Source organism: Saccopteryx bilineata, chromosome 2 (assembly GCF_036850765.1).
Source record: "Saccopteryx bilineata isolate mSacBil1 chromosome 2, mSacBil1_pri_phased_curated, whole genome shotgun sequence".
Lineage (NCBI taxonomy): Eukaryota > Metazoa > Chordata > Mammalia > Chiroptera > Emballonuridae > Saccopteryx > Saccopteryx bilineata.
In genome coordinates, this window is record NC_089491.1 from 186,777,955 (window position 1) to 186,803,722 (window position 25,768).

At 39.1% G+C, this 25,768-nt stretch overlaps 1 protein-coding gene and 1 non-coding gene across 4 annotated transcripts in view; one reads left to right on the forward strand and one right to left on the reverse strand.

Moving 5' to 3' along the window:
- Positions 1–221: 221 nt before the first annotated feature.
- On the forward strand, positions 222–295 carry TRNAN-GUU (transfer RNA asparagine (anticodon GUU)). The gene has a single exon. It is a non-coding gene; the product is annotated as a tRNA-Asn (tRNA).
- A 10,410-nt stretch (positions 296–10,705) lies between these two features.
- Positions 10,706–25,768, reverse strand: part of USPL1 (ubiquitin specific peptidase like 1) — a 48,455-nt gene continuing 33,392 nt past the window's right edge. For 2 of the 3 annotated variants that reach the window (XM_066258913.1, XM_066258916.1), the window contains 4 exons: positions 23,390–23,519; positions 21,831–21,956; positions 15,314–15,471; positions 10,706–13,161 (listed from right to left, as the gene is read on the reverse strand). In XM_066258913.1, coding sequence (XP_066115010.1) covers positions 11,291–13,161; positions 15,314–15,471; positions 21,831–21,956; positions 23,390–23,519 — 2,285 coding nt within the window. In that variant the 3' untranslated portion in view covers positions 10,706–11,290. Of the gene's footprint in view, positions 13,162–15,313; positions 15,472–21,830; positions 21,957–23,389; positions 23,520–25,229; positions 25,275–25,768 lie in introns of all 3 variants that reach the window. The other variant, XM_066258914.1, reaches the window with a different exon arrangement.

Genomic DNA, 25,768 nt, shown 5'->3' on the forward strand with positions numbered 1-25,768 from the left:
ACGGAGCCCCGCTGGCCTCCCCACCCAGGAGACCTGCGGCCCGAAGCGCCCCCTACTGAGCGCGGGCACAGCTGGCTGCTTCAGCTCTGCAGGAACTGGGCATCCTGGTCTTCGGAGTCCTTCCGCCGTCCACACCGCAACGCCCAGGGCGGGGCGGGGCGGGATGGGGGAGGAGTGGCTATGGGAATGTGTATACACCATAGGCGCCCTTACTCAGTGTAGTCTCTGTGGCGCAATCGGTTAGCGCGTTCGGCTGTTAACCGAAAGGTTGGTGGTTCGAGCCCACCCAGGGACGAGTTGATAGTTTTCTCGAGGCAGCATTTTAACTGGGTCAGGGGGAGATTTTTGATGGAATCGGAGTATGTAGCTGCCCGCCCTACCCTGAATCTAAGACGGAGGAAGGGACTACAGCCGCCCTTCTCTGCAGCAGCGGCCCGCAGCGCGTAGGCTCTGGACATGCTGTGTATCCCAGGGGATTTTGCACACAGGCCCGGGAGGCCTACTCAAGGCTAGGCACCAGCACGGTCAATTTTCCTGGCGGCAGGTGAGTAATTAAATGCCAATGGTGTCTTTCAGAAACGCTGCAACCACAGAAAGCAAACGTAGCTACTCAGCATAGCCCATTTCCTGCCAAAATGCGTGGGGGCGGGCATGCAGGAGGTAGTACCGAGAAACATGGGGAACGAAGGCACCCTAAAAAACTATCTGCTCGCTTAAGCCCTGCTTGCAGCTTTTGTGCCACTACCTCGAACTCAGGCAAAGGCGGCAACGTTTACTGCAGATTGTGACGTAATTCTAACAGGACACTAAGCTCAGGTAAAAATAATAGGGGTTCCCGTTGACTGGTCTGCGTGGCTTATTTTAAACTCTGGTCTCTCGGAAGACATATTTTTCAAGCAGATGATCACATCGACTTCCGCTATACAGATGGTGAACCGCACGATACTGTGATAAACGTGAAAACAGAATTCATTTCTGCTCGTACTGAGGTCAAGTTACAGTAGGTGCGGTGTCTCTGAGACAAACACACTAGGGATAGAATTTAGAGACCTAAAAGGAAGAGCTGTCTCACTAGGCTGTCTTTTAGGTAATGCCTTGCAAAGGTTGGCTGGTAATTATCCACTGTTGCCTAGTTAGGAGCCCTAAAGGAGGAGGTACAATTGCCACTTAATGGTGGAATTCCTGGCAGAGTAACAGGTAGCCCCCAAAATATCCTCGGGTAGGGGCCTTTCTGATGTTCCTCAAAATTCCAAACTTTCCATTGACACTTAAGGATTGTTTTAAGTGTCAAACTGAGTAAATAAATGAAATAAGAAAACAAGGGGGAGGAGATTAAGTCACAAAATTACTTATACACGATTTCAATTGAATCTCATTTCAGTTGGCTACTACTGAAGCCAAGGGGATTTGAAAAGTGTATCCGTCCAATTTGAAGGCGATCTACACTGCTCACAAAAATTAGGGGATATTTTTATCGCTTCATATTCATTTTGAAATATCCCCTAGTTTTTGTGAGCATTATAGATACACTAGGTTCTAAGCTCCTTGAGAGAAAACACTGTTTTCTGTTATTAGTGATCATTTTAGGTTCCAAAGCATTCCCTTCAGACACAGTTCAAATACTTGAGTTTAGCACATAAAGTATTTCCTAATCGTGTTAAAGAGAACAGTTAAGAGGCAATTATATTTGAAAGGAGCAACGAGGCTCCCTACTACGGTGGGTATAGAAAAGAAGAGGCCTTGGATGCACTTCAGGGGAATTGGACAGGACCTACAGACAGAAACAGGAAGGGACTGTGAGGGAGATACCCACAGTGAGAGCCTTGGTGACTCAGAAATTGGTGGTAACATTGCTTGATAATGGTCATTTAGAGGGGTCTTAAAGAAACTTTGAAAGAGTATCTTGGAATTTATCTAGAACCTAGTCCCAGAAACAACCTTCATTTTTAAAAAAGTTTAACTCTATTTTAAGGTAAACTTTTTTTAAGATGAACTTTCCAAGAGACAACTTAAGGGATTCATGGAACCATGTGGAAACCTGAGTGGGAAGCCAAGGATCCCTTCCCCAGAATGTACATAGTCACAGATAATACTTGACTTAATGTCCAAGGGAGTCACAAACTGTCTGGAGCAGTTCTTGGCCCCCAGATTTTGAAGGCCCAGCTTTATATTTTATTTACTCAATCTGTATTCTAGTTACTGATAAAGGTCATAAAGTGGGCCAAATCCAAAGTGTTTAGGTATGGAAGAATTACTACACTGAAGATTTCAAGGTAACACAAAGAACTAGAAATGTCTAATACTATTGACAAGTGACAAATAAAGCCATTTTTTCTCTCCTTTTTTTTTTTTTACTGAGCAATTAGTTAGATATATAAAATTAATAATAAAGAACTTGAGACCAAAAAAATCGTCTTGAGGTTTTAACACTTACTGCTTGTCACAATCTGGAATGACTGGACTTAAAGGACTTTAATATATCAATCCTCTCAGGGTACTGCTATAGGGATTTATACCAATTTGTATTTCTTTCCTTGTTAATTACTTAATGAAACCCAGCAAACTGTTATGTTTTAGTTAACTGCTCATAGAAATTGAGCTGTGTTTAATTTTTTATTTTAGCAAAAACAAAACAAAAATTGTGTCGCAAGGATGACTAAAACTAGTTTTTCCCTAACAAGGAAATCAAATACACATTTTAAAATAAGGAAGTCCTCAACTACTTCAGCAATAAACCGAGAAGTAGATGATCATATTATCTATCATATGTATATGTGAGCACCATGATAGTTTATTTCTAAATCACATAATATACTTACTTATACTAGAGTATAGTCTGGACTGATCATTGGAATCCACTATAAGTACTGCATAGGTGAAAACCTACAATGGATGAGAGTCAATGCAGAATGAAAGTTTTAAATACAGAATTTCTCTATTAATTTTAAGCACATGGATTCTTTACAGAAACTATGAGTCCTATGGCCAGCAGGACGTCAGTTTACAACAGCAAACATTTTGCCATCCTGCTGAAAAGGTCTGTTTGAAGGTGCCTTAGGGCTGGGGAGCATCAGCTGCCAGGCCGTTGTAGAGACACTTGAACCTCCTAGCACACTTGGATAACCGCTGCCTGCAAGCCCAGTGAGAAAGTTACCCTAAGAAAAAGCTGGCAAGAAGGGTGCTTTCCCAAGCTATTAAGTGCCTGCAAAAACAAAATGAAATCTATTTTCACTGAGAGATTTGAAGTATTTCACAGAAGTTCCTTTTCTCCTGATGACCTCTTGCTTCTATAGATATATTAAATCTCCTGGTTGTTTTAAAATTCTCCCGGACCAGATCTGTTGTCTCTTTAACCCTTTTGCTATTTTGCAGGAGTTAATAAGCACCTTTTCACAGATCCGCTTTACTTAGGAGTACCCTGGTGTGCCTTCCAGCCCCACTTGCCTGTTTGTACTCTGGCTTCCCGAGGGGACTCCTGTGGGACAGGGGTGTGGAGCTCCTGGTGATGAAAAGGGGAAAAGGACCAGAAAGGTAGTCACAGAGCAGCTCAATGATCAGCCTGTCTCACAGCCTGTGGCAGGGTGCTCACAGGAGTTGGCTGTGGAAACTGCTTATTCTGAAGTTGTTAAGTTTAATGCTACTTTTGGCTCCCAGACTCTTAAGTTTGGATAAGCCAGTCCATTTTGTGTTAGCATTTGCAGTACCCAGCAAAACTCTAAGTTAACGAAACATAATACAGTGATCATTTTGTAGTATATATGTAAATCAATTATTCTGGACAACATAAACTATAAAGGATGTATGTCAGTTATATCTCAATGAAAGTGGGAAAAAAAATAACAAGCAACTCTAATCTGTTGTATCTTCTACTTTCATACACTCTGACTTGCAGAGGGCATTATTATTACAATCATGGTAACTGGAAAAAAATCAGCTAAAACTTCATAGACTTTCCTCTAACCTTGTTTTCTTCTGAAAAATTGGTGTTCTCACTGTTTAATTAGTATTAACTGGTCACTAATTTTTTTCCCACATAACCTCAACCTACAACAGGAATTGAATATTTGTTAAAAAATATAACAAAAAAATATGTGAATGGTGTATTTTGAATGCTTAAAGAACAGTAAGGTGAAATAAATAATATTCAAACAAATTTACTAATGGAGAAAAAACAAATCCGCAATGCAACACATCAAAACATATTCAAAGAGAATTAAAGACTTATGATCAAAAAAGAGAAGGGAGAGAAAATAAATCTAGTTTTATTGGAAGATATGTGTATTTATATTTGAGGGAGTAAAATTATCTTGCTAAAACATAATACCAAGACAGAAAGTCAAAAGAATGTAAAACTTCAAATAATAAAAATGATGGTCAACTGGAAACCAAAATTGCCACATGACAAAGAAAGGTTTAATAGCCTTACACTTAAAGAGCAGATCTAAATTAGTAAGACTCCAATTCAACCACCACAGGTCTAAAGGGCAGCCCACAGAGCTCTTCGTGCTTCCTGCTCAGATACTCTGTTCCCACGCCATCCCAAGTGGGCTACTATAATTAGAACTGGTGAACCTCCCATCTCCTCTTCCCAAGATCCTTTCTTAACCTGCATTCTTGTTTATCTCTGTCACCCCATGAACTCTAAGCCTACTGGGACATTAAACTCTAAGCCTACTGGGACATTAAACTCTACATCTAATCTCTCCCACTCTTATCCAACACCTTCATCTTTCACAGTGCCCTCTGAAATGTATGACAGGACTTCCCATATCCTCATGACTTCCGTGAAAAGTGTCTTCCCTGCCCTCCTGCTACGTGAAATCTGAATATCCCCTGAAGGAATTGCTTCCCATACAGTCCTATCTTCCTACTTCCAGTTGTTATTTCAACCAGTACCTCCATTTCCCTTATAAGCCTTCAGTGACTTTGAAGCACAAACCATTAGATCAAACTGCCCATATGGTTCCTTTTGCTGTCATCTGGCATCTTCAGCTCCTCCTGGCTTACGGTATATTTCTTTCCACCAGGACTCCTTCTGCAATTTAGATAACTTTGGCTTCCACAAAGTCTATCCACACACTATCCATGGTCTCTTGGTTCCTTTATTTCATTACTTTTCGTGGACTTCTCCCCCAACCTTGTCCACGTCCATTCCTTGTCATACTTCATGCCTTGTTATGACTAATAACTGTACTGCCTCCAGAAGCCCAATTTCAAGCACACCCCTTTCAAACCAGCTGATTTTGTCCACTAGCCCTACTTTAGCAGTCTTTGAACCCACCTCCAATCCACTGAGATCTACCAACACTTTTTAAAAGACCATCACCTGCCTTATGTCCCTACTTTCCTCCTCATCCATCACTACCATCATTTTCCTTGCATAAAACCTGAATTCCTTTTCTCTTTGTCTTCTTCATCTGCAAATACCTCTAACTTTGGCGGAATCCAACTTTCCACCTTTCACTCTGTCCTGCACCTGAGCAGCAAACATGATTGGAGAAAAATAAACAGCTGTGCTGGTCTCTGTTAAACTTGTGAGCATAAACCTCTGGTGGGCTTTCAGAACTGCCTAGAGAGCCTACTGCATGTCTGTACTCAATGAGCTCTCGAAAATAATTCAAACTTCTCTTCCCCAATCTTCAACTCCTCCTCTCGTATCCCTGAGAAAATAATCACCAGACTATTCTCATTCTCTAATCATCAAGTCTTCTAACATCTCCTAGATAAGGAAGAAGATACTCTTATCTTCCCTCGCATTAAAATGGGTAAACTCTTCTAGCTCTTAAGGCCACCCCCTCTTCCTCTCATATACTGGATCCCTTACCTGAAGAAATCTGCTCCCATGACTGTCCCTTCTCAGAATATTCAATTTCACACATAAACATGTGACAGCTCCCATCTTAAAAACATTAACAAAAATCTTGAACCCTATTCCCTCATGAGGCACCAGATAAATGTTTTGAAAGAATGAGTCTTTATCTGCGTTTTCACCATCCCTTCGCTCTTGAGCCCACTCGACTTGTCCTCACAACTCCACTGAACTGTCCTTGCTAAGTCACTAAGGACTTCCCTGCTATCAAAACCAATGATCACTTCCCAGTCTTCCCATCATTCCACCTCTCAGGAATCTCTGACAGATCAGCATCAGTCACTCATTTGAAAAGAACAAAAAGAAACAAAAACTTTCTCTCCTTGATTTTCAGGACACCCCACTCACCTGGTTTTTCTCCTGCAGTCCCTTTTGTTCCCCAGAGCTGGCTTCACCTTCCAAGTGATCCCATCCTCTATCATGCTATTAAACATGATCCATGCATTCATAATTCCTGAACAAGCATCTCCAGTGTCCAACTCTCCTGGGCTCCAGCGTTGCAGCTCCATCTTCCTATGAAATTCTCTCCACTTGGAAGTCTAAGTGTTGGGGGAAAGCCCCAAAAGTCTAAATTCAGGATAGATTCTGAAGAACTGACACATAGCCTTATCCAAATTCATAAGAGCCTCAATATGAGAAACTTACACACATGGGCACTGCAGCTGCTTCCTCTGGTGATGGTGATAGGGCACTCCAGAGTTAGAAATGTAGCCTCAGTAAAAGCAGCTTTTAGTTGTCATCAACAGGGGTTAGGAAATAGTTGATTTTCTTGCTATTCTTTCTTAATAGCTCCCTGGCCTTCCCCTTAGAAATGTGGCAAGTTTATCTTTGCAGGAAGGCCTGGGAAGCCTCTTTGGAAGCAGACACCAGGGAGGGGCCTAAAGATTAAGGAGAGGTTAAATCACAAATTAGTTCTAAGAGCATAGCCACAGAATTCCTATAAAGAGTCAAGGCCCTATAAATAACTAGGAATTTAGTTCACAAACTTAAATCTTTACTTTGCCTCCCAAAGAGAACAGAGAGTCTTTTTATGCAGGTAATTCCTAGAGGCAGATGGCCTCAGAAGTGCCTGGCCCCAATTGCCTGGAGATATCACCATCAGGAGAACTTGCTGGGAGATGTTCCTGCCAACCGGACTCCCACCTTCTACGTACTTTGTGACTAATTGCATGATCTTTACTAAATTGCTAACCGCCCCTAAAAAGTACATAAACTGACCAGTCAACTAAGACTATAAGGCAGGAATTGGATGCAATTTTAGGCTTCCTGCATTCTCAGGTTGCTGCCAATTTGAATAAAAGACACTCTTACACCACTCAGCTCCATCTCTATGATTGGTTGACAGTGATGGGCAATTTGAATCCCGGCTAGTTCTGATAATAGTGGTGGGCTGGGCAAAATCTACACTCCTCCCATAATAGGGTCCCTTTTTCAGGGGGTTAATAGCAAAACCATATGGTGGGTAGTCACATAGACCAGAAAGAACAATGTAGTTCTAAATTAAAAGACAAAATCAGGCAGTTGTTACACTCTATAGTCATTAACCTCTCTCCTGAGACCTGAGGTTTCTCTTTGGGCAGCAGCATTCTGGCTTTCGGAGCCAAGTGACAGATAGTACAGTGCTTCCCAGATGCTTCGGCCACTGGAGCCATATTGTATCACTACAATGAGTTCCCCTACAAAAAGGGATCTCACACTTAACATATCCAAAATTTAATCTTTCCTTTAAATTTTTTTCTTCCCAAATTAGTCCCATCTCAGGAAATGGCACAACCCATTTGGTCAGGCAGCAAACCTTAGATTGATCTTGGACTTCTCTTTCTATCCTATATTCAACCCATCAACACATCCTGTTGACTCTTTGAAATGCAAATTAAACTACTTCTTCATACCTACACAGCTATCGCCCCCTCAACTCTAAGAGGCTACAACAGACCAGCACTTCTACTCTGACCAACTGAAGTCCTTTTCCAAATTTCCGTGATACTTTTAAAACTTAGACCAGATGTTACTCCCTTGCCTGAAACCAGTGGCTTCTCATGATTCTCATGTACAGGGAAGGCTTCACTATGGTCCACAAAGCCATTCAAGATCTGGCATCCACCTTCTTTAACCTCATGTTCTACCTCTCCCTTGTTCACTCTGCTCAACCACAGTAGCCTCTTCCCTGTCCTCAATCATGCTAAGTACCCTCACTTCTCAGGACTTTTGTTCTTCCCTTCATCCAGTCACAAAGTCAACTCCCTAACTTCATTGCAGTGGCTGCACGAAGTTCCCACCTCCAAGAATCCTTCCAAGTCTTCTCAGTCTAAGAGTCCTCCCACTCATCCACTTTTCTTCTCCATGGTATTTAGGTCATGTGACATCCTGTAGTCAAGCCTCATTATTCACAAATTCTGTATTTGTGAATTTGCCTGCTTTCTAAAATGTATTTGTAACCCTAAAAATCAGTAATGAAGTTTTTATATTCATGTACAGATATGCAGAGAGCAGTGAAAAACATGTCTCCACACACTTTGCTTTCTATAGTCTAGTGTCACATTTTAAAAAACCTTTTGTGCTTTTTGTTGATTTCATTTTAAAATGGCCCCTAGTGCTAAATACTGTCTAGTGAAGATGGAAAAAATACAGAAAAAAACCTATTAGATCAGCTTTGTACATGCTGTAGTGCTGTTGGCTTTGTGTTCAATGAACCAACAACGTATACACTAATCTCACCCCCCACCCCCACACCTTATCTGTGGTTTCACTTCCTGTGGTTCGTTGTTACCATGGTCAAAAAATAATTTTAAAATTCCAGAAATAAACAGTGTGTAAGTTTTAAATTGCATGCTGTTCTGAGTAGCTTGGTGAAATCTTGCGCCATTTCACTCCTTCCTGCTCAGGATGTAAATCCTCCGTTTGCCTGTCCAGCATCTCCAGGCTGTAGACGTTCCCCACCCACCACTTAGTTGCTATCTCAGTTATCAGATTGATTGTCTTGGTATTGCAGTGACAATTCAAAGAAACTTCATTTCACTTAATAATGGCCCCAATATGTAAGAGCAATGATGCTGCAATTCAGAAATACCCCAGAGAAGCCGTAAACTTGATTATAGGGACGCAGGTATAGGCAAGTCTGTCTATAATTTAGTCCTGTCCACAGCTTTAGGCATGCATTGGGGGTCCTAGAACATGCTCCTTGAGGATGAGGAGAACCACTGTATTCATAAGGTGTCTTTAAACAGAAATACACAAATAACAAGGTTATTTGTTGATCAGTTAACAAAAATGTGACCAGAAGCTCACAAAAACCTAACATTATTTACCCTAGGAGCAATGGTTCATTCAGTATTTGTGAATTCAGCATTCACAGTGGCTTTAACAGAAGTACTGCAAATAACAAGAATTGACTGTGTCTCCTATCATCACCTAATATTATAAAAGTATCTCCTTGTTTAGAAGGTAAACTCCTAAAAAGCAAACATTTCTTTTCCTTTTTTTTTTAACTGCCTTATCTCAGGTTTACAGCAGTGCACCGGCACTTAGCAGAAATCTAGAAATCCTTGAATGAAAATAACAAATAAAAGATAAATAAGCAATTCCTCAGAGAAACTCAACTAGCCAATCAAATTATGGAAAGTATCTATTCTCAAAAGCAATCACGGAAATGTAAACAAAAACAGCAAAGGGCTCCCCTGTCAATGCTACTACCCCATAGTGATGAGGGTTCAGGAACATTTTGTTCTTGACAAAGCCAGTGTTTAAACACTACCTAAAACATAGTAGGCTTTTCGAAGACAAAAATAAATATTAAACTAAGAAGAGTCAACAAGCATTCAACAACTAAAGCAGAACCAGAGGTAAAAACCTTCATTACCTTAAGTTTTTAAAAAAAGTTTCACATGAAGTCAATCATGCAATTAAGACTTTTAAAAGTGCATATCCTTTGATCTAGCAATTCCACTCCCAGGAAATAAGACCTGGATCTGTGCCAAAATTTATCAAGAAGGATAATCCCTGTACACAACTGACAATAAATAACAAGACATTACAAATCACTTCAACATATTGATTGGTGAGACAATGGTAATCTACACAATATATAAATAATACATGGCTATCCAAAAGTTGTCAGAAACTGTAAGATGGAAAAAAGGCTCACTAAACATTAAGTAAAAACAAAGATCATACAAATAGGTACAATAGAATCCTTTTACTTTTTACAGTCCCACATGCATAAAAATATGAAAATGTTTGTAGTAGCTATTACCATTCTGTGAAGATGATGATCCAAAATCTCCTTGGTTTTTCTCTGTAGCTCCCCACTTTCCCCTTTCAATAAATGTATTACTTTTGTAATCACAAGAAGAGGAGGGGGAGGTTTGGGAGTAAATTTGACAAGTCAATTATAAAGTACTGAGTCCCTGGCAAAGTATTCTACCCTTAAATTTTAGTAACTGCTACTACTATCAAATCACTACAGCAGGGGTACTCCTGGGCAGCCAAACTTTAAATGAAGCTTGAGAAGGGGAACCTATCTTGGCAAGTTCAGCACTTTCAACTGGCATAGTAACCATACTCTCCAATCCCTGTTCTACAACTCTCTATGCTATTTCCTTATGTGTTAAATGTAATAAAAAGTATCTTGCTCACAGAAACATAATTGTTTTATAAATAACAAGATCTGACACACAGCAAGATCTGTAAGCACTGGTTATTTTTTCCCCAAAACAGAACTGCTGGATGGTGCCCCACTTTGGCTACAGAAATAAACGTCTTGGGGAGAAAGATATTTATAATAATGTAAACTCTTTGCCCAACAATGCAAAAACAGATTACTTTTTCCTGTTATAAGTCATTTATTGATCACTACCATTACTTACATTCTAGTACCATTACTTAAATTTCTAGTAACAAGGTTTCCTGCCACTCTCTGTAAGGAAAGAAGACCAGGTGTATGGGTAAGCTGACATTCCACTCTACCTGTTAGAAAGAGGCTCAGGCTCTTACATAAGACCACACAACCATCAGCAAAACAAAACAGTCATGCAGTCATACATCATATACAGCAAGTTAAGTTTAGATAAATTGGTGTTTTTCCTGAACCAATGTAACCAAAAATTAAAAGGTATAATGTTTCCAAACTGTACAAATTGCCAGAAACTACATACTGTTTTTTGTTTTTGTTTTTCATTTTTAACATTTTGAAATCCTCATCATCCTATAAATACAAAATGAAGCTGACAAGTGAACAGATTCTTGGTCATTTTAATTTATAAAATAAATTACATGCATATGGACAGAACCAAATGTAAAACCTTCAGCAGCTTATTACATTTTGTTCTTGACAAGGCCAGTGTATAAACATTACCTAAAAAACACAGTAAGTTTGGCCCAGACAATAAATATTAAACTAAAAAAAAAAAAGTTAATACACATTCAACAACTCTCAAACAGATATTCATCAAAATAAGGTAAATCTAACATGTCATTTGCTAAAGAATTTAATGCTGAAGTGGAAAAAAACTCATCAAAAATATCAGTCTTCAAGGAATTTTCCAAGTTCAATGTTCTGACGCAGGCATTATTTGCTGGGTCTGGCTGAACCTGGCACTGATTTTTCTTGGTAGGGCTGCAATAATTATGGTCCTGATTCAGATGTGGGTTTTGGGGAATACCATTTAATTCACTAGGTACTGGTGCTGAAGTATGGCTATCCCCCATTTCTAAATACCTGACGTCAGCCTCCCCATTTTCTGAAAGCTCTGTTGAAACAGTTGCAGGAGACAATAATTCTGCCAAAATTTCTTCATGAGTTTGACCACTATATGGAGTAACACTAGGAATGGTGGTTCCTCTAGATTTATTATCAGCAATATCAATTTGATATTGTAGTTCTTTTAACAAGTCTTCTAATGACTGACTGTCACTTGGAGACCCACAATCGGATACATGTTCTAAATTTTCACTTGAAAGTTTTCCATTTTGAGGGGAAGACATAAGAACAGCTAATTTCTTCTTTTTCGCCTTAAGTTTTTTACGAAGTTTTAGACGAAGTTTATGAATCTGACTCTCATTGGAGTCTTCATGGTTTTTTGAAGAAACACCATTTTCATTTCCACAAGATCTGTGGTTGAGGTGAGCTCCATATGAGGCGTTTTCATGTTTCTTCAACATTTCCAGTTCTGTTTTAACATTAGTGTGTGGAGAGGCTGTGTGACCTGCTGATGGAAGACTTGGTGGAGGGTTACTTGCTGGAAGAGGCTTACTGGCTGGAGGAGGCTTACTCGCACACTTACGAGCCTTCTTGGATGCCTGGTGAGTCTTCTGGTTCATACCTTTGGTTTTAAAGCCACCAAAATTACTTGCCCCCTTAACTGAAGGCTGCAAAACAGTAACAGTATTTCTATTATGAGCTGAAACACAAGGCGGCATAAAAGAAGCACCCTTGCTTAGTAAGCCTTTAACCCAACTGCCCACAAATGGTTTCTTCAGATTTTCTCTAAGAGATGGATTCTGGGATGACTCGGCTTCTATGGTTTGAGAAAATGTTCTCTTCAAATTAGATACCCGAGGTGTAATGATCTCTTCTGGTTTTAATTCCTTAGTTTTCGGTGAAAGAAACTGTTTCAACAGAACATCCTTCTCTAAGGCAACTGTATCCTCAGTTTCTACCGACTTGACTCCCTGTATAGGACCAGTAGCATGAATATGAACCACAGGTTTAATTACAGTACTTCCTGAAATCGGCTGTACTGATTGCATCTTTGCACTTACAACCTGAGGTGGAAAGCTGAAGCTCACAAAATGGCCTTGGGTAAGCTTTTCCTTACATGGAGCTGATACTAAAGAAGCCATCAGCAACTCCTGTGACTGCAAAGTATTTGTTTTGATAGCCACTCCATTTTCAGCCACAGGTATATTTTCTAGTAGGAAACCTCCAGAGTTAACCTGTATTTTCTCAAGCATCAAAGGTAAAACATCATTGTCAACCACACCTTTTGGACCCGAAAGTAAATGAGGTCCAGGAGCTACAGCTTCACCCTGGGGAAGAGGGTTAGGAACAACGGACATATCTGGGGGGAGTGTTCCCGAGGGTGCCAAAGCCGAGGCTGGCAGTGCCCGTTTCTCTTCCCCGAAAGCATGGTGATCATTAGTCTTCTGAAGTGGAATACAGGTAGATGCTTTATCTGTCATTTGGGCTGTTTTTCTCTCCCAAATAACAATATGTATCTCTGAAGCAGGAACTTCAAATTTCTCATGCCTTTCAGAACACGGGCCTTTTAGGTCATCACATTCCAGCCAACTTCCTGGGGAATTAGGAAGGAAGTAAAAGAGGTCAGACACTCAACACCACCATCCCAGGTTAACTTTCTCTGGCCACTTTAACTTCTGTACCACTGTACACCCACTGAGGAGAGTACTCCAAAGCATGACCATATTCTCATGTCACTATTTTTCTCTACCAATTCTTACAGTCCTTATTTGGATAACAAAAATTACAACATCCAGAATTTTGAAAACAAGTTTTTACTCTTTCTTAAAATATAAAAAATTAAGTATATTTAACTTTTGGGACTTAGAATACAGTACTGCGTAATTTATCCAACAACATCAGAAAATGAGTTTTTCTGATATTTATATGAATTCTCAAAATAAATGAAGCTGTTACTTCAAGTACCAATTTTTGTTTCAATTCTTATTTTTTTGGTTAAAAAAAAGCTTAGATCTTTAGGTGTCTACTTTGCATTTCTGAGCCTCGGTTTTCTCATTTGTCAAGTGGGAATGAGATGACAGATGATAAGGGAAGAGGTTAACTCCCTCTATACATACAAACACCCCCCAAAACCATAAAATTACGTGGACACACCCTTTTAAACCACATGAGCCCACTACTTCTTACTCTATACTCATTACAACTTGAGGACCTTTAGTTTGCCTCTGTTCCACACCACACAAGCACATCAGAATCACCTGGTTAATATCTGGGCCCAATCCCCAGAGACAGACCACTGGTCTGGTGGAGAAACAAGACATTTTTAATAAGCTGATCATGTTTTTTATATGCTGTCAGGTTTGGAAAACATCTAACCTCAGCTACCTAAAGAGGGTTTTTCATTCAGGGATGCAGTAAAAAACTGAAATAAGTTGGTTTTTTAGTTTTTGCTTCTTACTGAGAACCACTTTCTCCCACATTCTGAAGTAGGGTAAAACCTTAAGATAATAAATAAATTGATAATGCAAGTTTCAGTTTGCAAAGTACTTTTATAACACATTATAGTGTCTGGCATACACCCTAACCATCGCCAGGAGGAAAATATCACTATAAACAGTATCCCAACAATAAATAGAAAAACAAAAAATATCAACAGCCTCATAAAGCACTTTTAGAGGACTGAGTTGTTTTTGTCTGAGACAAAGTGAACATTAAAAGGAAAACTCATTCAAGAGTAAATTACATTAGATAAATGGAAAGGAAAAATTAGCAAAATCTATGAGCTGTGCTATTTATCTTTCTACTGAAAAGCTTAATTATTTAGATATAGGCTTTACCTTGACTGTAGCTGTTAAGCAAATTGTATCACAGTGAAAGTTGCACAGTCTGTAATGTCTAATAGTTTCAGAAATAGATGTTCACCTTTATTTATACTACTAGCAACTGCAAAGTAAGTAAAACTTGTTATTTTTGTTCTCAATTAAAAACCTTCAGCACTTTCTTTACAAGTACAAGGTTATGTACCTAAAAAGTCAAAATTACCACCATTCATTTGTCTATACTGAATATATATAACTCATGTAATAAAGAAAATAAAATCAAAGATATTAAGTAGAAAATAGCCAACTATAAACTACTAGTAGTATATGATCTGTCTAAAAAAGAAACATAGTGACATAAGCATAGGAAAAAGTTAGGAGTTGTTTTACACCATGTGACAGGGTAGAGAAAAGGGCAGAAAAATTAATGGCAAAGGCAAGAAGAAAGAGAAAAAAAGAGTCAAGGCAGTCTGTCTTTTTAAGAAACAGAGTTGCCCTGGCCGGTTGGCTCAGTGGTAGAGCGTTGGCCTGGTGTGCAGGAGTCCCGGGTTCGATTCCCGGCCAGGGCACACAAGAGAAGCACCCATCTGCTTCTCCACCCTTCTCCCTCTCCTTTCTTTCTGTCTCTAATCCCCTCCTGCAGCCAAAGCTCCATTGGAGCAAACTTGGCCCGGGTGCTAAGGATGGCTCCATGGCCTCTGCCTCAGACACTAAAATGGCTCCTGTTGCAACGAAGTAATGGCCCAGATGGGCAGAGCATCGCCCCCTGGTGGGCGTGCCGGGTGGATCCCGGTCGGGTGCATGCGGGAGTCTGTCTGACTGCCTCCCGTTTCCAACTTCAGAAAAATACAAACAAAAACAAAAAAAAAACACCAGAGTTTATTCTCTATGTCTATTACTATAAAAGAAAAATGGTTTAACACTTACCATCAGCATCTAAAATCCATGTTATAAAATGATTATTTGCGTGGTACTGAATTACAGAAGTGATTTGGTAAAGACAGCTTTCAAAATGAAATGAGTAGCATTGCAAGTCATTATGTGGTAAGCCCTCCACAAAGTGCAACATGAATATGGAAGATACTCTGTGGGAGAGAAAGGCAAGAGAGGTCAAATGAATATCATGCATCTGGTTATACAAAAGATGGTCTGGAAAGGGTAAGTCACACAGTACTTCCAAGGCTGCACTAATTCTCCTTGAGCACCTCCAGATGTATGCCTTAATTAGAAATGGAGAACTCGCCCACAACATGGGCAACGTTGAAAACCATCTCAGAATGGAATCACTAACAACTGGAAGCCATCGTACAATAAGGCTCTAACACAGACCATTAAACAAAATTTGCTGCTTTGGCTCAGTTGCTCTCTTGGCAACTACTCTGTAGAAATAAGGGGAAAATCCAGACCTGTTAGAGTGGTCATTGGCGTCAAGTCTTCAAATGAACTGCTTTTGTTGGGGGGAGGGAAGATAGGTAATACGTGAAACAAAGTAACAAACCTATGATGTTCAAATACACATCGAAAAACCCCCAATATGCTAACAAGTTGGCCTTTTCCTCTCGATATCTTAGGAAGTAGAGAGATTCAGCAAATTAAAATTTTCATTTAGAAAAAGTTTAATTTGTAACTAAAAGAAGAAAATACAGCATACTTGGTTAATTTACTATAAACTTCAAGATATGCATAATTTTAAAAAATGATTACAGGAATGTGGCAAACCAAAAAGCAGAACCCAAAGATGAGTCTCAAATAACTAAATTCAACAAAGCTCTTAGAAATTAAGAAAAATGTTGAATCTCTTTCCCCAATATTTAAACAGCTGTCAAAGCTAAGGTCAGTTGAAAATAAACTTGAATCAATGCCAAAAATGCAGGTTATTCAGACCAACAAGGACAATTCGTAAATTATCTGTTGTCAATCATTCTATTAGAAAATAATTAAGTCTCCAAGATTTAAGTGCCTACATATAAAAAGTCCTGCAAACTATTCAAACACTCAACTCTCATTGGTTTTTATCATACCTATTTCATTGATCTAAGATGTTGGTTGTAAAATGTACCACTATGATGTTAACAATGCCAATTAAACTATACCATACCAATAATTTTTAGAGGTATTCACATTACAAATTGTTAAAAGAATGTACTTTGGAACCAACCACCCACAGTAAAACTAGCGATACATGCTCCCAGCTAGAAAGGCAGGCTATCGGACTTGCCTGACTCTTGAGGTACTAATATTTAGTTTTCTCTTAGTTTCAAGATACCATTCCAATATATCTTTTGAGGTTACTTACTATAACATTCTCCTGATGATCCCTAGACTTCCCAATCTCAGTAATTTGAGTATAAAACATAGAAAATGTTAAATAGGCAGCAGCATTTCTTTCTTAATAGCCCATTTAAAAAACAGTACAACTGATAAATGATGGCATACTGGAGTCAATATAATAAAACATGCCTCTTCTTCCTTTTCTAGTTTATTTTCCTGTGGGTCCACAAGATTTTAGTGCAGGAATCGGGAACCTTTTTGGCTGAGAGAGCCATGAACGCCACATATTTTAAAATGTAATTTCATGAGAGCCATACAATGACCCATGTACGTTAGGCATTATCCAATAAAAATTCGGTGTTGTCCCGGAGGACAGCTGTAATTGGCTCCAGTCACCCACAATCATGGACATGAGCAGTAAGAAATGAATGGATTGTAATACATGAGAATGTTTTATAATTTTGACATTATTTTAATTAAAGATTTGTCTGAGAGCCAGATGCAGCCATCAAAAGAGCCACATCTGGGTTACGAGCCATAGGCTCCCGACCCCTGCTCTAGTGTCTCCTAAAAGTCCCAGTATTCTCCTACTTGTAAGTTCAGCTTGTCTCATTTCTAGCTTCTCAGGTGAAGGTAGGAGTTTACCCTTAGCCAGCAACAAACTTTGTTCTCAGCCCCCTTCCTATCCACAAAGCTCGGGGTTTCAGAGACAATACTCGGAGCTGAGGAGACCAAGTAAGGTTTTAAGTCAAACCTAAGAAAACTGGATGGGGAGGGTTAATGGAACTAGAACCAGGAGATTTCAAGATAGGATTCATGTTCCTCCACCTCCCTAATATGAAGTTTGACTCTACCCCCAGGAAGAGGAGAGAAAGGAAGCACAAGTGACCGGGCCACCTGCTCTGCCATAAGAGACAGTAGGACACAGAGTCTCTGACCTCAGCAAGTGGCCTCAGTCTTTTGCTAATGGCCTGGAGTACAAGTTTTTAACTTTCATCCCAACTAACATAATAAAATAATTCATATTTTAGAAAATGCAAAGCTTAACTATGCATACTTCTGAACTGTAATAATGTAGGCTTTAGGCAGAAAAAAGTCTGCAAATGTAATATTTAAACTTCATTACATTTTAGATCTATTACATCACTGAATTATTTCGGACTATCAAAATTTTTAAAATGAGTAAAATCAGGTGTGATTCAAATAATTAGAATTTGTTCACATAATTAAAGACAAGAAAATGCATCTTTAGAAAAATTCAACTGTTCAACAAACATCTTCAGACAGATAAGTTCTATGGAGATAGTACAGAACCTTACAAAAATAATAAAGTGTTGTTTATCTGCTTTAAAAAGTCTCAAAAATCATTATATTAGACATTTTAATAAGCTCTACAAAAGCGGTTCTAATGGAAACATTTTAGACATGTATTACCTGAGATGAGGTGCTCAGAATTAGTTCTAAAAACTAATATAACACTATTAACTTTTAGAATGCTATAAGACTGAATTATGTATATCATAATAGCCCTAATTACTTTTAAGTTATCCATAAAACCTATGTTAAATTTATTTATAAATTCCATTAAATGCCACAAATGAACTTAGACAAATTTCAAAGAAACTACAAAGACCTTTATAAAGACCTCCTCATGAAATTTTACTCACTAGTATAATTTATTTTTGAATACAGTAAATGACCAAATTATAAATTCTGCTTATAAAATGACCCATTAGAACACTAAACACACTTCCAGCTAAAATCCTGTTACACCCAACAGATACATTTCCAGATCAGAGCAGGAATCTTTAAAGTAAAGAGACATATTGGTAATCAAAAATTATATGTTGCGCTTAGTGGTAGAGCGTCGGCGGGGTGTGCGGAAGTCCTGGGTTCGATTCCCGGCCAGGACACACAGGAGAGGCACCCATCTACTTCTCCACCCCTCTCCTTCCTCTCTGTCTCTCTCTTCCCCTCCCTCAGCCGAGGCTCCATTGGAGCAAAAGATGGCCCGGGCACTGGGGATGGCTCTGTGGCCTCTGCCCCAGGCGCTAGAGTGGCTCTGGTTGCAACAGAGCGACGCCCCGGATGGGCAGAGCATCGCCCCCTGGTGGGCGTGCCGGGTGGATCCTGGTCGGGCGCATGCAGGAGTCTGTCTCACTGCCTCCCGGTTTCCAGCTTCAGAAAAATGAGAAAAAAAAATTATATGTTGCAATGTGACCAATTCATAGATCAAACAAAACAGTAGTATGAGTTTATCTTCAATCTGGGGCTTGAGGAAAAGTAGGTATAAACTCTTGGATATATACCCTAGAAGCCTTGAGCAATTCAATGGTCCAGTGCAGGATGGCACATAGCCACACCTGCTGCCTCTCTATCTCCTCATCAAAAAAGAGCTTAAAAAAAAAAAAAAGGAAAAAGAGGCTCCTTTGTCACTTAGATCTCAAAGCTTGGACTGCAGGCAGCCAAGACAAAATACGGACTTCTGGTTGAAGACATCACTTCTTTCCCACTCTGCCCTCTGATGTGAATGCTGTCATATGACAGTGAAGGTAAAAAAGAAAAGGTAATGAACTGAAAGGACAAAAAAGGAGAAAGGAGACATGAGAAAGCAAGACAAGAAGGCAATAAATATTTAGAAGTCAAAAAGCAAACAGAAAAGGGGTAACTCAGCTGAACAGACGAAGTGATGACATGAGTGGGACAGCGGGCACTGCCAAGAATAGAAGCCCCAAAAGACTCAATACAGAGGAAACAAACACTAAAGAATGTGATGGGAAGGCCCTGGGCTACAAATTAGGGCAGTGACAGACATGTGTAACAGAGCATTCCCATGTGCCAGGCCCAGAGAGGAATCAGAGTAGGTTGAGACTGGAGCAGAAGGATGAAAGCAGCAGAAGACAGGTTTCCGGGAACAAACAGAAGGAGGTGAAGATTCAAAAACTGTGAAGCATTTCAATATTTAGAAAATTATTAATACTGAAACCTAGGTACTCTTACTGATCAATGTCACCCCATTAAATGTAATTTCTAAATAAAAAAGAAAATACAATAAAAAATAATTATCAATAAGTAAAGACTTTGGGGGAAAAAATGCATATAAAAACAAAGCAAATAAAAACACAAGGCAATAATAATTCCAGAAAAAATAAAGTTATACAGAAACATGTATAATGCTTGGCTAGAAAGAAAATATATGCATGTTCATAATAATGAGTAAGGATTTAACCCAAAATATAAAAATACTGGAAGGAAGAAGTTAGAAATGGGCCCCAAGTGTCGGTTAAGAGCCCTAATACTCAATTATTATCAAAGAAGAAGACTGTCTAAAGATAGAATAAGCACATTGTTTTGAAAAGTCAAGTAAATACAACCTATAAGGTTTAAAGTAGGTATCTGGAGATGGGGTAGGCAGGGTACTGTTTTTTTCCTTTTTAAGTCTTGGTACTCTTTGATTGGGAATTTACTACTTGAATGAAAACAGACCTTTGGGGCCCTGATGGTTGGCTCAGTGGCAGAGCCACGTGTAAATGTCCGTGTTTGAATGCCTTGTCAGGGCACACAGGAGAAGCAACCATCTGCTTCTCCACCCCTCCCCCTTTCGCTTCTCTCTCCCTCTTCCTCTCCTGCAGCCATGGCTTGATGGAAGCAAGTTGGCCTCGAGTGCTGAGGATGGCTCAATGGCCTCAGCCTCAGGAGTTAAGAAGAACATGGTTGCTGAGCAATGGAGCATCGCACCCTAGCAGGCTCAGCCGGGCAGATCCTGGTTGCAGTGCACAAGGGAGTCTCTCTCCCTGCCTCCTCTCCTCTCACTGAATATATATATATTGAATAATATATATATAATACTAATTAATTAATTAATTTGGGAAAGATTCTGAGGGGTTTCTTGGCATATCCAAGGGCATCAGAAAAGGTTAAGAACATCCCTGGTTCTTTCTTACATCAAATTATATCTCAAAACACTCCCTTTAGAGTTAAGAGATAAGAGCAACAGAAAAAGATTACAGAGGATGTATATGTGTGAGTATATTGACAGAGAGACATACTCCCTAAAATGGAACTGACCTGCAAGTTTAAAGATATGGGGGCTTCTGGTACCCCTGGAAAAGGTAATTCTGACAGTCCTCCCACTGAGGACACATAGAAGGGCTGGCAGAAAATAATAAAAAAACATATGCTCAAGGCCAGCAGGCAGCTTATAAGAGGATAAGAGGATGAGTAGTCAGCAAGCTGAGGTTAGAAGAAGACAGAGATGAGCCTGAATCATAAGTTCTTGAAATCAGATTAAGAAAATCCCAGAATTCTTAGTGACTTCAGGAACTTTCCAGAGGAGAGAAAAATTGATGTTTAATATCCTCAAAGGGGAAGAATATCAAATTACTGATTCAAAAGAACATATGCACCCCCATGTTTACTGCAGCATTACTTACAATAGCCAGGATCTGGAAACAGCCTGTCAGTGGACAAGTGTACATCAGTGGACAAGTAGATTAAAAGGCTGTGGTACATATACACAATGAAATACTATGCAGCCATGAAAAAGGAAAACCTACCTTTTGCGACAGTATGGATGGACCTGGAGATTATTATGCTAAGTGAAATAAGACAGACAGAGAAAGACAAATATCATATGATCTCACTTATATGTAGAATATAATGAACAAAGTGAACTGAGGAATAGAATAGAGGTAGAGGCGGGGTCACGGAGCAGAGGGACAGCTGTCAGAGGGAAGGGGGACAAAAGGATGGGATCAAAGAAGGTGAAGGGATTAATGAAATTATATATACATAACACATAGATACAGATAACAGGACAGCAAATCCCAGAGGGAAGGGGGGAGGGAGTTAGCGGGAGCGAAGCAAAGGGGGTATACACAGGGACACGGAGTGGGGGGTGAGGGAGTTATATTCAGTGGGACACTTGAATTCATGTAAACACAATAAAATAAAAATTTAAAAGAAGATAAAATATGAAAACAAATATCCTTAAAGGGGAAAAAGGGCAAAAGGAATTAAAGACACTCAGAGAGCAGGGTTTGGCAATTCCTAAATGTATTAACGTAAACTCCTGAAAAGTAGTTTGCAATAATCACTTTAAATACTACACATTAAAAAAATATGTAAATCCACCTCATTTTGTTTTAAAATTAGTAAGGCTATTTTAACTCACTTTTTCAATACCATTTTTCGTATTTGTGACTTCTTGTTGCAATTGTTACAAGGACTAAAATGGGCAGCGTTAAGTGGGTGCCACTCAGGAATGACACTTGTAAAGGTAACCAGATTCTTCATATATCTATTAAAAAAAAAAGGACAAGTTCATTTAAATCAAATTCATTCATGCTAATTTAAATAAATACCTAAAACAGAAGGTACTTTCTTTCATTTGTTTGGTCATACTTAACCTATCCTCCGAAACATGTAATAAATAGGCCAATGCTGCTTCCTAGCCCTAGTAAAACTCTTTGTGAAGATTCTCCACGTGAAATTACCTAGTTTTTCAGGTATGAGAGGAATTTATGCCTGAATTCTGTCACTTATTAGTGTGTCCCCTTGGATATCTATGTAACCACTTTAAAGCTTCAGTTTTCACATCTGCCAAATGGGAAGAAAAATCAGATAATTTATATAGATCAGTGACCAGGAAACAGATATTTGTTCTCACACAAAAATATGTAAGTCCTAGGTATGTGTGAAATGCTAATTCTTATTCTGTTCTAGCTAATTGGTTAAAAAATTTGTTTTCTGGTCCTGTTGCTTTGTATTATCTCACACTTGATTCTCAAATGATTCTAAAATACCTAAAAATAACCTCAGTTTAGATGATTAATATGTAACATTTTTCTCATATTTTGAAAAATAACTGTGAACCCAAATTTTCTAATTTACTAGTAGGCGAGTTTAAGAAATAAAGAAAAACTTTATCCTTGTTATAAAAATTTGAATAAACGACTAAGAGAATCAGTTTGGTCATTTTTTCGACCTCCAGCCAGCAATTTTCTCATATACTGACAAAGTGAGGGTATCTTGTTTGATAGAAACCTTCTCTACTTAACACCCCCTTGGAAACGAATCTCTCATTACATGGTAGGTGCAGTCTCTTTTTTTTTCCTGCTTCCTCCCAAGTACCAATCTCAGAGCCAGGTACACTAGTCACGATTCCCCAGTTGGGTTGGGGAGGTGGAGAGTATGGCTGACAGAGCACATGGAGGATGCTGGGGCAGCTGGTTTCGGGACTAAGGTCAGGAACAGGAAAGCACAGCTACCTCTGAGAGCTGCTGCCTAACTCTGGGAGACCAAAATCAGTTTCCAAAACATAAAAAAACCCAAAAACCGTGGTGTCTAATAGAAGAGGAAACGAAACACACAGTTTCAAAGAGTTCTGAGAGATATTATTACTCAGCGGGAATCCAGAGAGGAGTGGAAGGGCAGGTTCTACTTTCCTCATTTGCCCCACTTACCACTGAAAAACTTAAGAAAACTCTTACTGGTAATGTATCGAACCATGGGTTTACTTCCAGTTTAAAGAAGCAAAATGTAATTTCTGGGGCTCAAATTCTTCTTTTTAATCTTAATGATGGAGAGACTTCAAGATAGGGCGGGAAGTTTTATTGAAGTACAAGGAACCATTGAGAGAGTGTTAGAAGTAGAAACAAGCTTTATTCCAATTTGATTACTCAGAACCATTTTCAATAGAGTAAACATATTTTAATTAACAGAAAAACAAACCTGTTTTGATACTTGTATTCACACTCTGAACATTCAAAGTTCCAAGAAAAAGAATATGTGAAGAGTTTTTCAATGTGGGTTTCTATTTTTAGGAGCAGGGGAAATGCAAACACTGGACTTTCCATGTCACCTTCAAAAAGAAATGGAAAAATGATTGCTTATACTGAATCAAAAAAGGTCAACCCAAATTAAGAACTATTGCCATTTCTCACTAAACTCACAGTATGAATACATGTGAATATGGATATATGACAGAAAAGGTTATTCACAGGTAGGCAAGGGAAAGTTTTTAAAGCACTTTTCTAAAAAATGTCCATAATAAAGATTTAATAATCACTTTGGTCTTCTTCATTTTAAAAAATTTATTAATTTTAATTTATTGTGTTAACATGGATTCAAGTGTCTCACTCAACGCAACTTCTTTACCCCTCAACCATGTGCCCCCCATTATATCCCCTTTGCCCCCTCCCTAATTCCCTCCCCCCTTCCCTCTGGGTTCTGCTGTCCTGTGATCTGTATCTCTGTGTTATGTATATATAATATCACTAATCCCTTCATCTTCTCTGATCCCATCCCCTCCTCAGCTTCTGACAGCTGTCCCTCTGCTCCCTGTGACCTCGTCTCTGCCTCTACTCTGTTCTTCAGTTCACCTTGTTCATTAAATTCCACATATAAGTGAGATCATATGATATTTGTCTTTCTCTGTCTTATTTCACTTAGCATAATAATCTCCAGGTCCATCCATGCCACTGCAAAAGGTATGATTTCCTTCTTTTTCACAGCCATGTAGTATTCCATTGTGTATATGTACCATTGCTTTTGAACGCACTTGTCCACTGACAGACACTTGGGCTGTTTCCAGATCTTGGCTATTGTAAACAATGCTGCAATAAATGTGGGGGTGCGTTTCTTCTTTTGAATCAGTATTTTGGTATTCTTTGGATATATTCCTAAAAGTGGTCTTTTTCATTTTTCTTAGTGGATGTGTACGAAAACATCTTAGACAAGAGACACAAAAGATCCATACTATCTTTCCATATTTTTTTTAGCTTTTCTCAGGAAAAAGAGATCTGCAGAACTATAACAACTCTGGAATATCATAAAAAGATAAATATATGTAAACAGTTTGCTGCAGATACTAAAAACACTGTAACTGGTGAAACACGGTAGACTGATGCCAGAGCTGGGCAGAAGCATTACAAAGCCATTTCTATTCTGGAGAAAGCAGGACACACACCGGAGAAAGGACCAGCCTCCAAGCTTCTCACTGACCACTCTGCTTAAAAATCTTTTAACAATTAATATTAAATTTCAACAACTTTAAGACTAGCAAAGATCTGAATTTTGTTGTCATTAAAATAAAACCTGAACCATGAACACTGTCTTTCAGTGTGGAGACCAGCAAGCAAGTTAACCCTTTGAGTAGTACGAACGTTCATGTACATCCTCGTGCCTCCTGACCATCCAGATTACGATCATAACAAAAATTTTTATTTTAAAAATGTGTAAGGCAACATTAAAAAATGGCAAATGTATGCTCTCGTTTCCATAAATTGGTTATCAAACAAACATGATTTTAAGTGAATAAAACTGTAACTGGAACTAATTTCATTTTTTGGAAAAAAAAAAAAACTCACTCCCGGGAGTCAACGAGCATAAAAAAATCTCACTATTTAAAGGGTTAAACAGAAGGATTTATAATCTTCCTTTATGTTCTGTCTCCAAAGGGTTTCTCTCATTCTTATCCTCAGGGGAGCTTAGATGCTAGGAAAAATCCGAGTCTTTCCATCCCCTCTCTCCCCTGGGACAGGTCTTATACCCATGGTCCAGTTTCTTCTACCTGCCTGGAACCACAGTTGCCAGGAGCACCACCAGGAGGAGTCACCTTGGTAGGACCAAAAGGCAGAAGAGTAGTAGCTGTTACTGCCTACACATACTCTGTAAGTATTAGTAGTTACAAAGATTATTTTGCTAGTCACCTTTGTGGTATAGTCCTGCTGCTGGTTTTGCACAAAACATAAAATCAAAACAAAATCTTTTATATAAATAGAAATAAATACAAATCAGTCTCCTCAAAATTAACATATGCAACACCACATGCATAAAGTGTGTAGAGTAGCATAAATTTGTAATTAGTTCTCAGCCTTTAAAATGCTTACTCTACTGAGCCTGACCTGTGGTGGTGCAGTGGATAACATGTTGACCTGGAATTCTGAGGTCACCATTCGAATCCCCGAGCTCCCCTGGTCAAGGCACATACTGGAAGCAACTCCTATGAGTAGATGCTTCCTGCTCCTCTCCCCCTTCTCCTCATTCTCTCTCTACCACCCTCCTCTCCTGTCTCCAAATTCAATAAACAAAATATAAATAAATAAATAA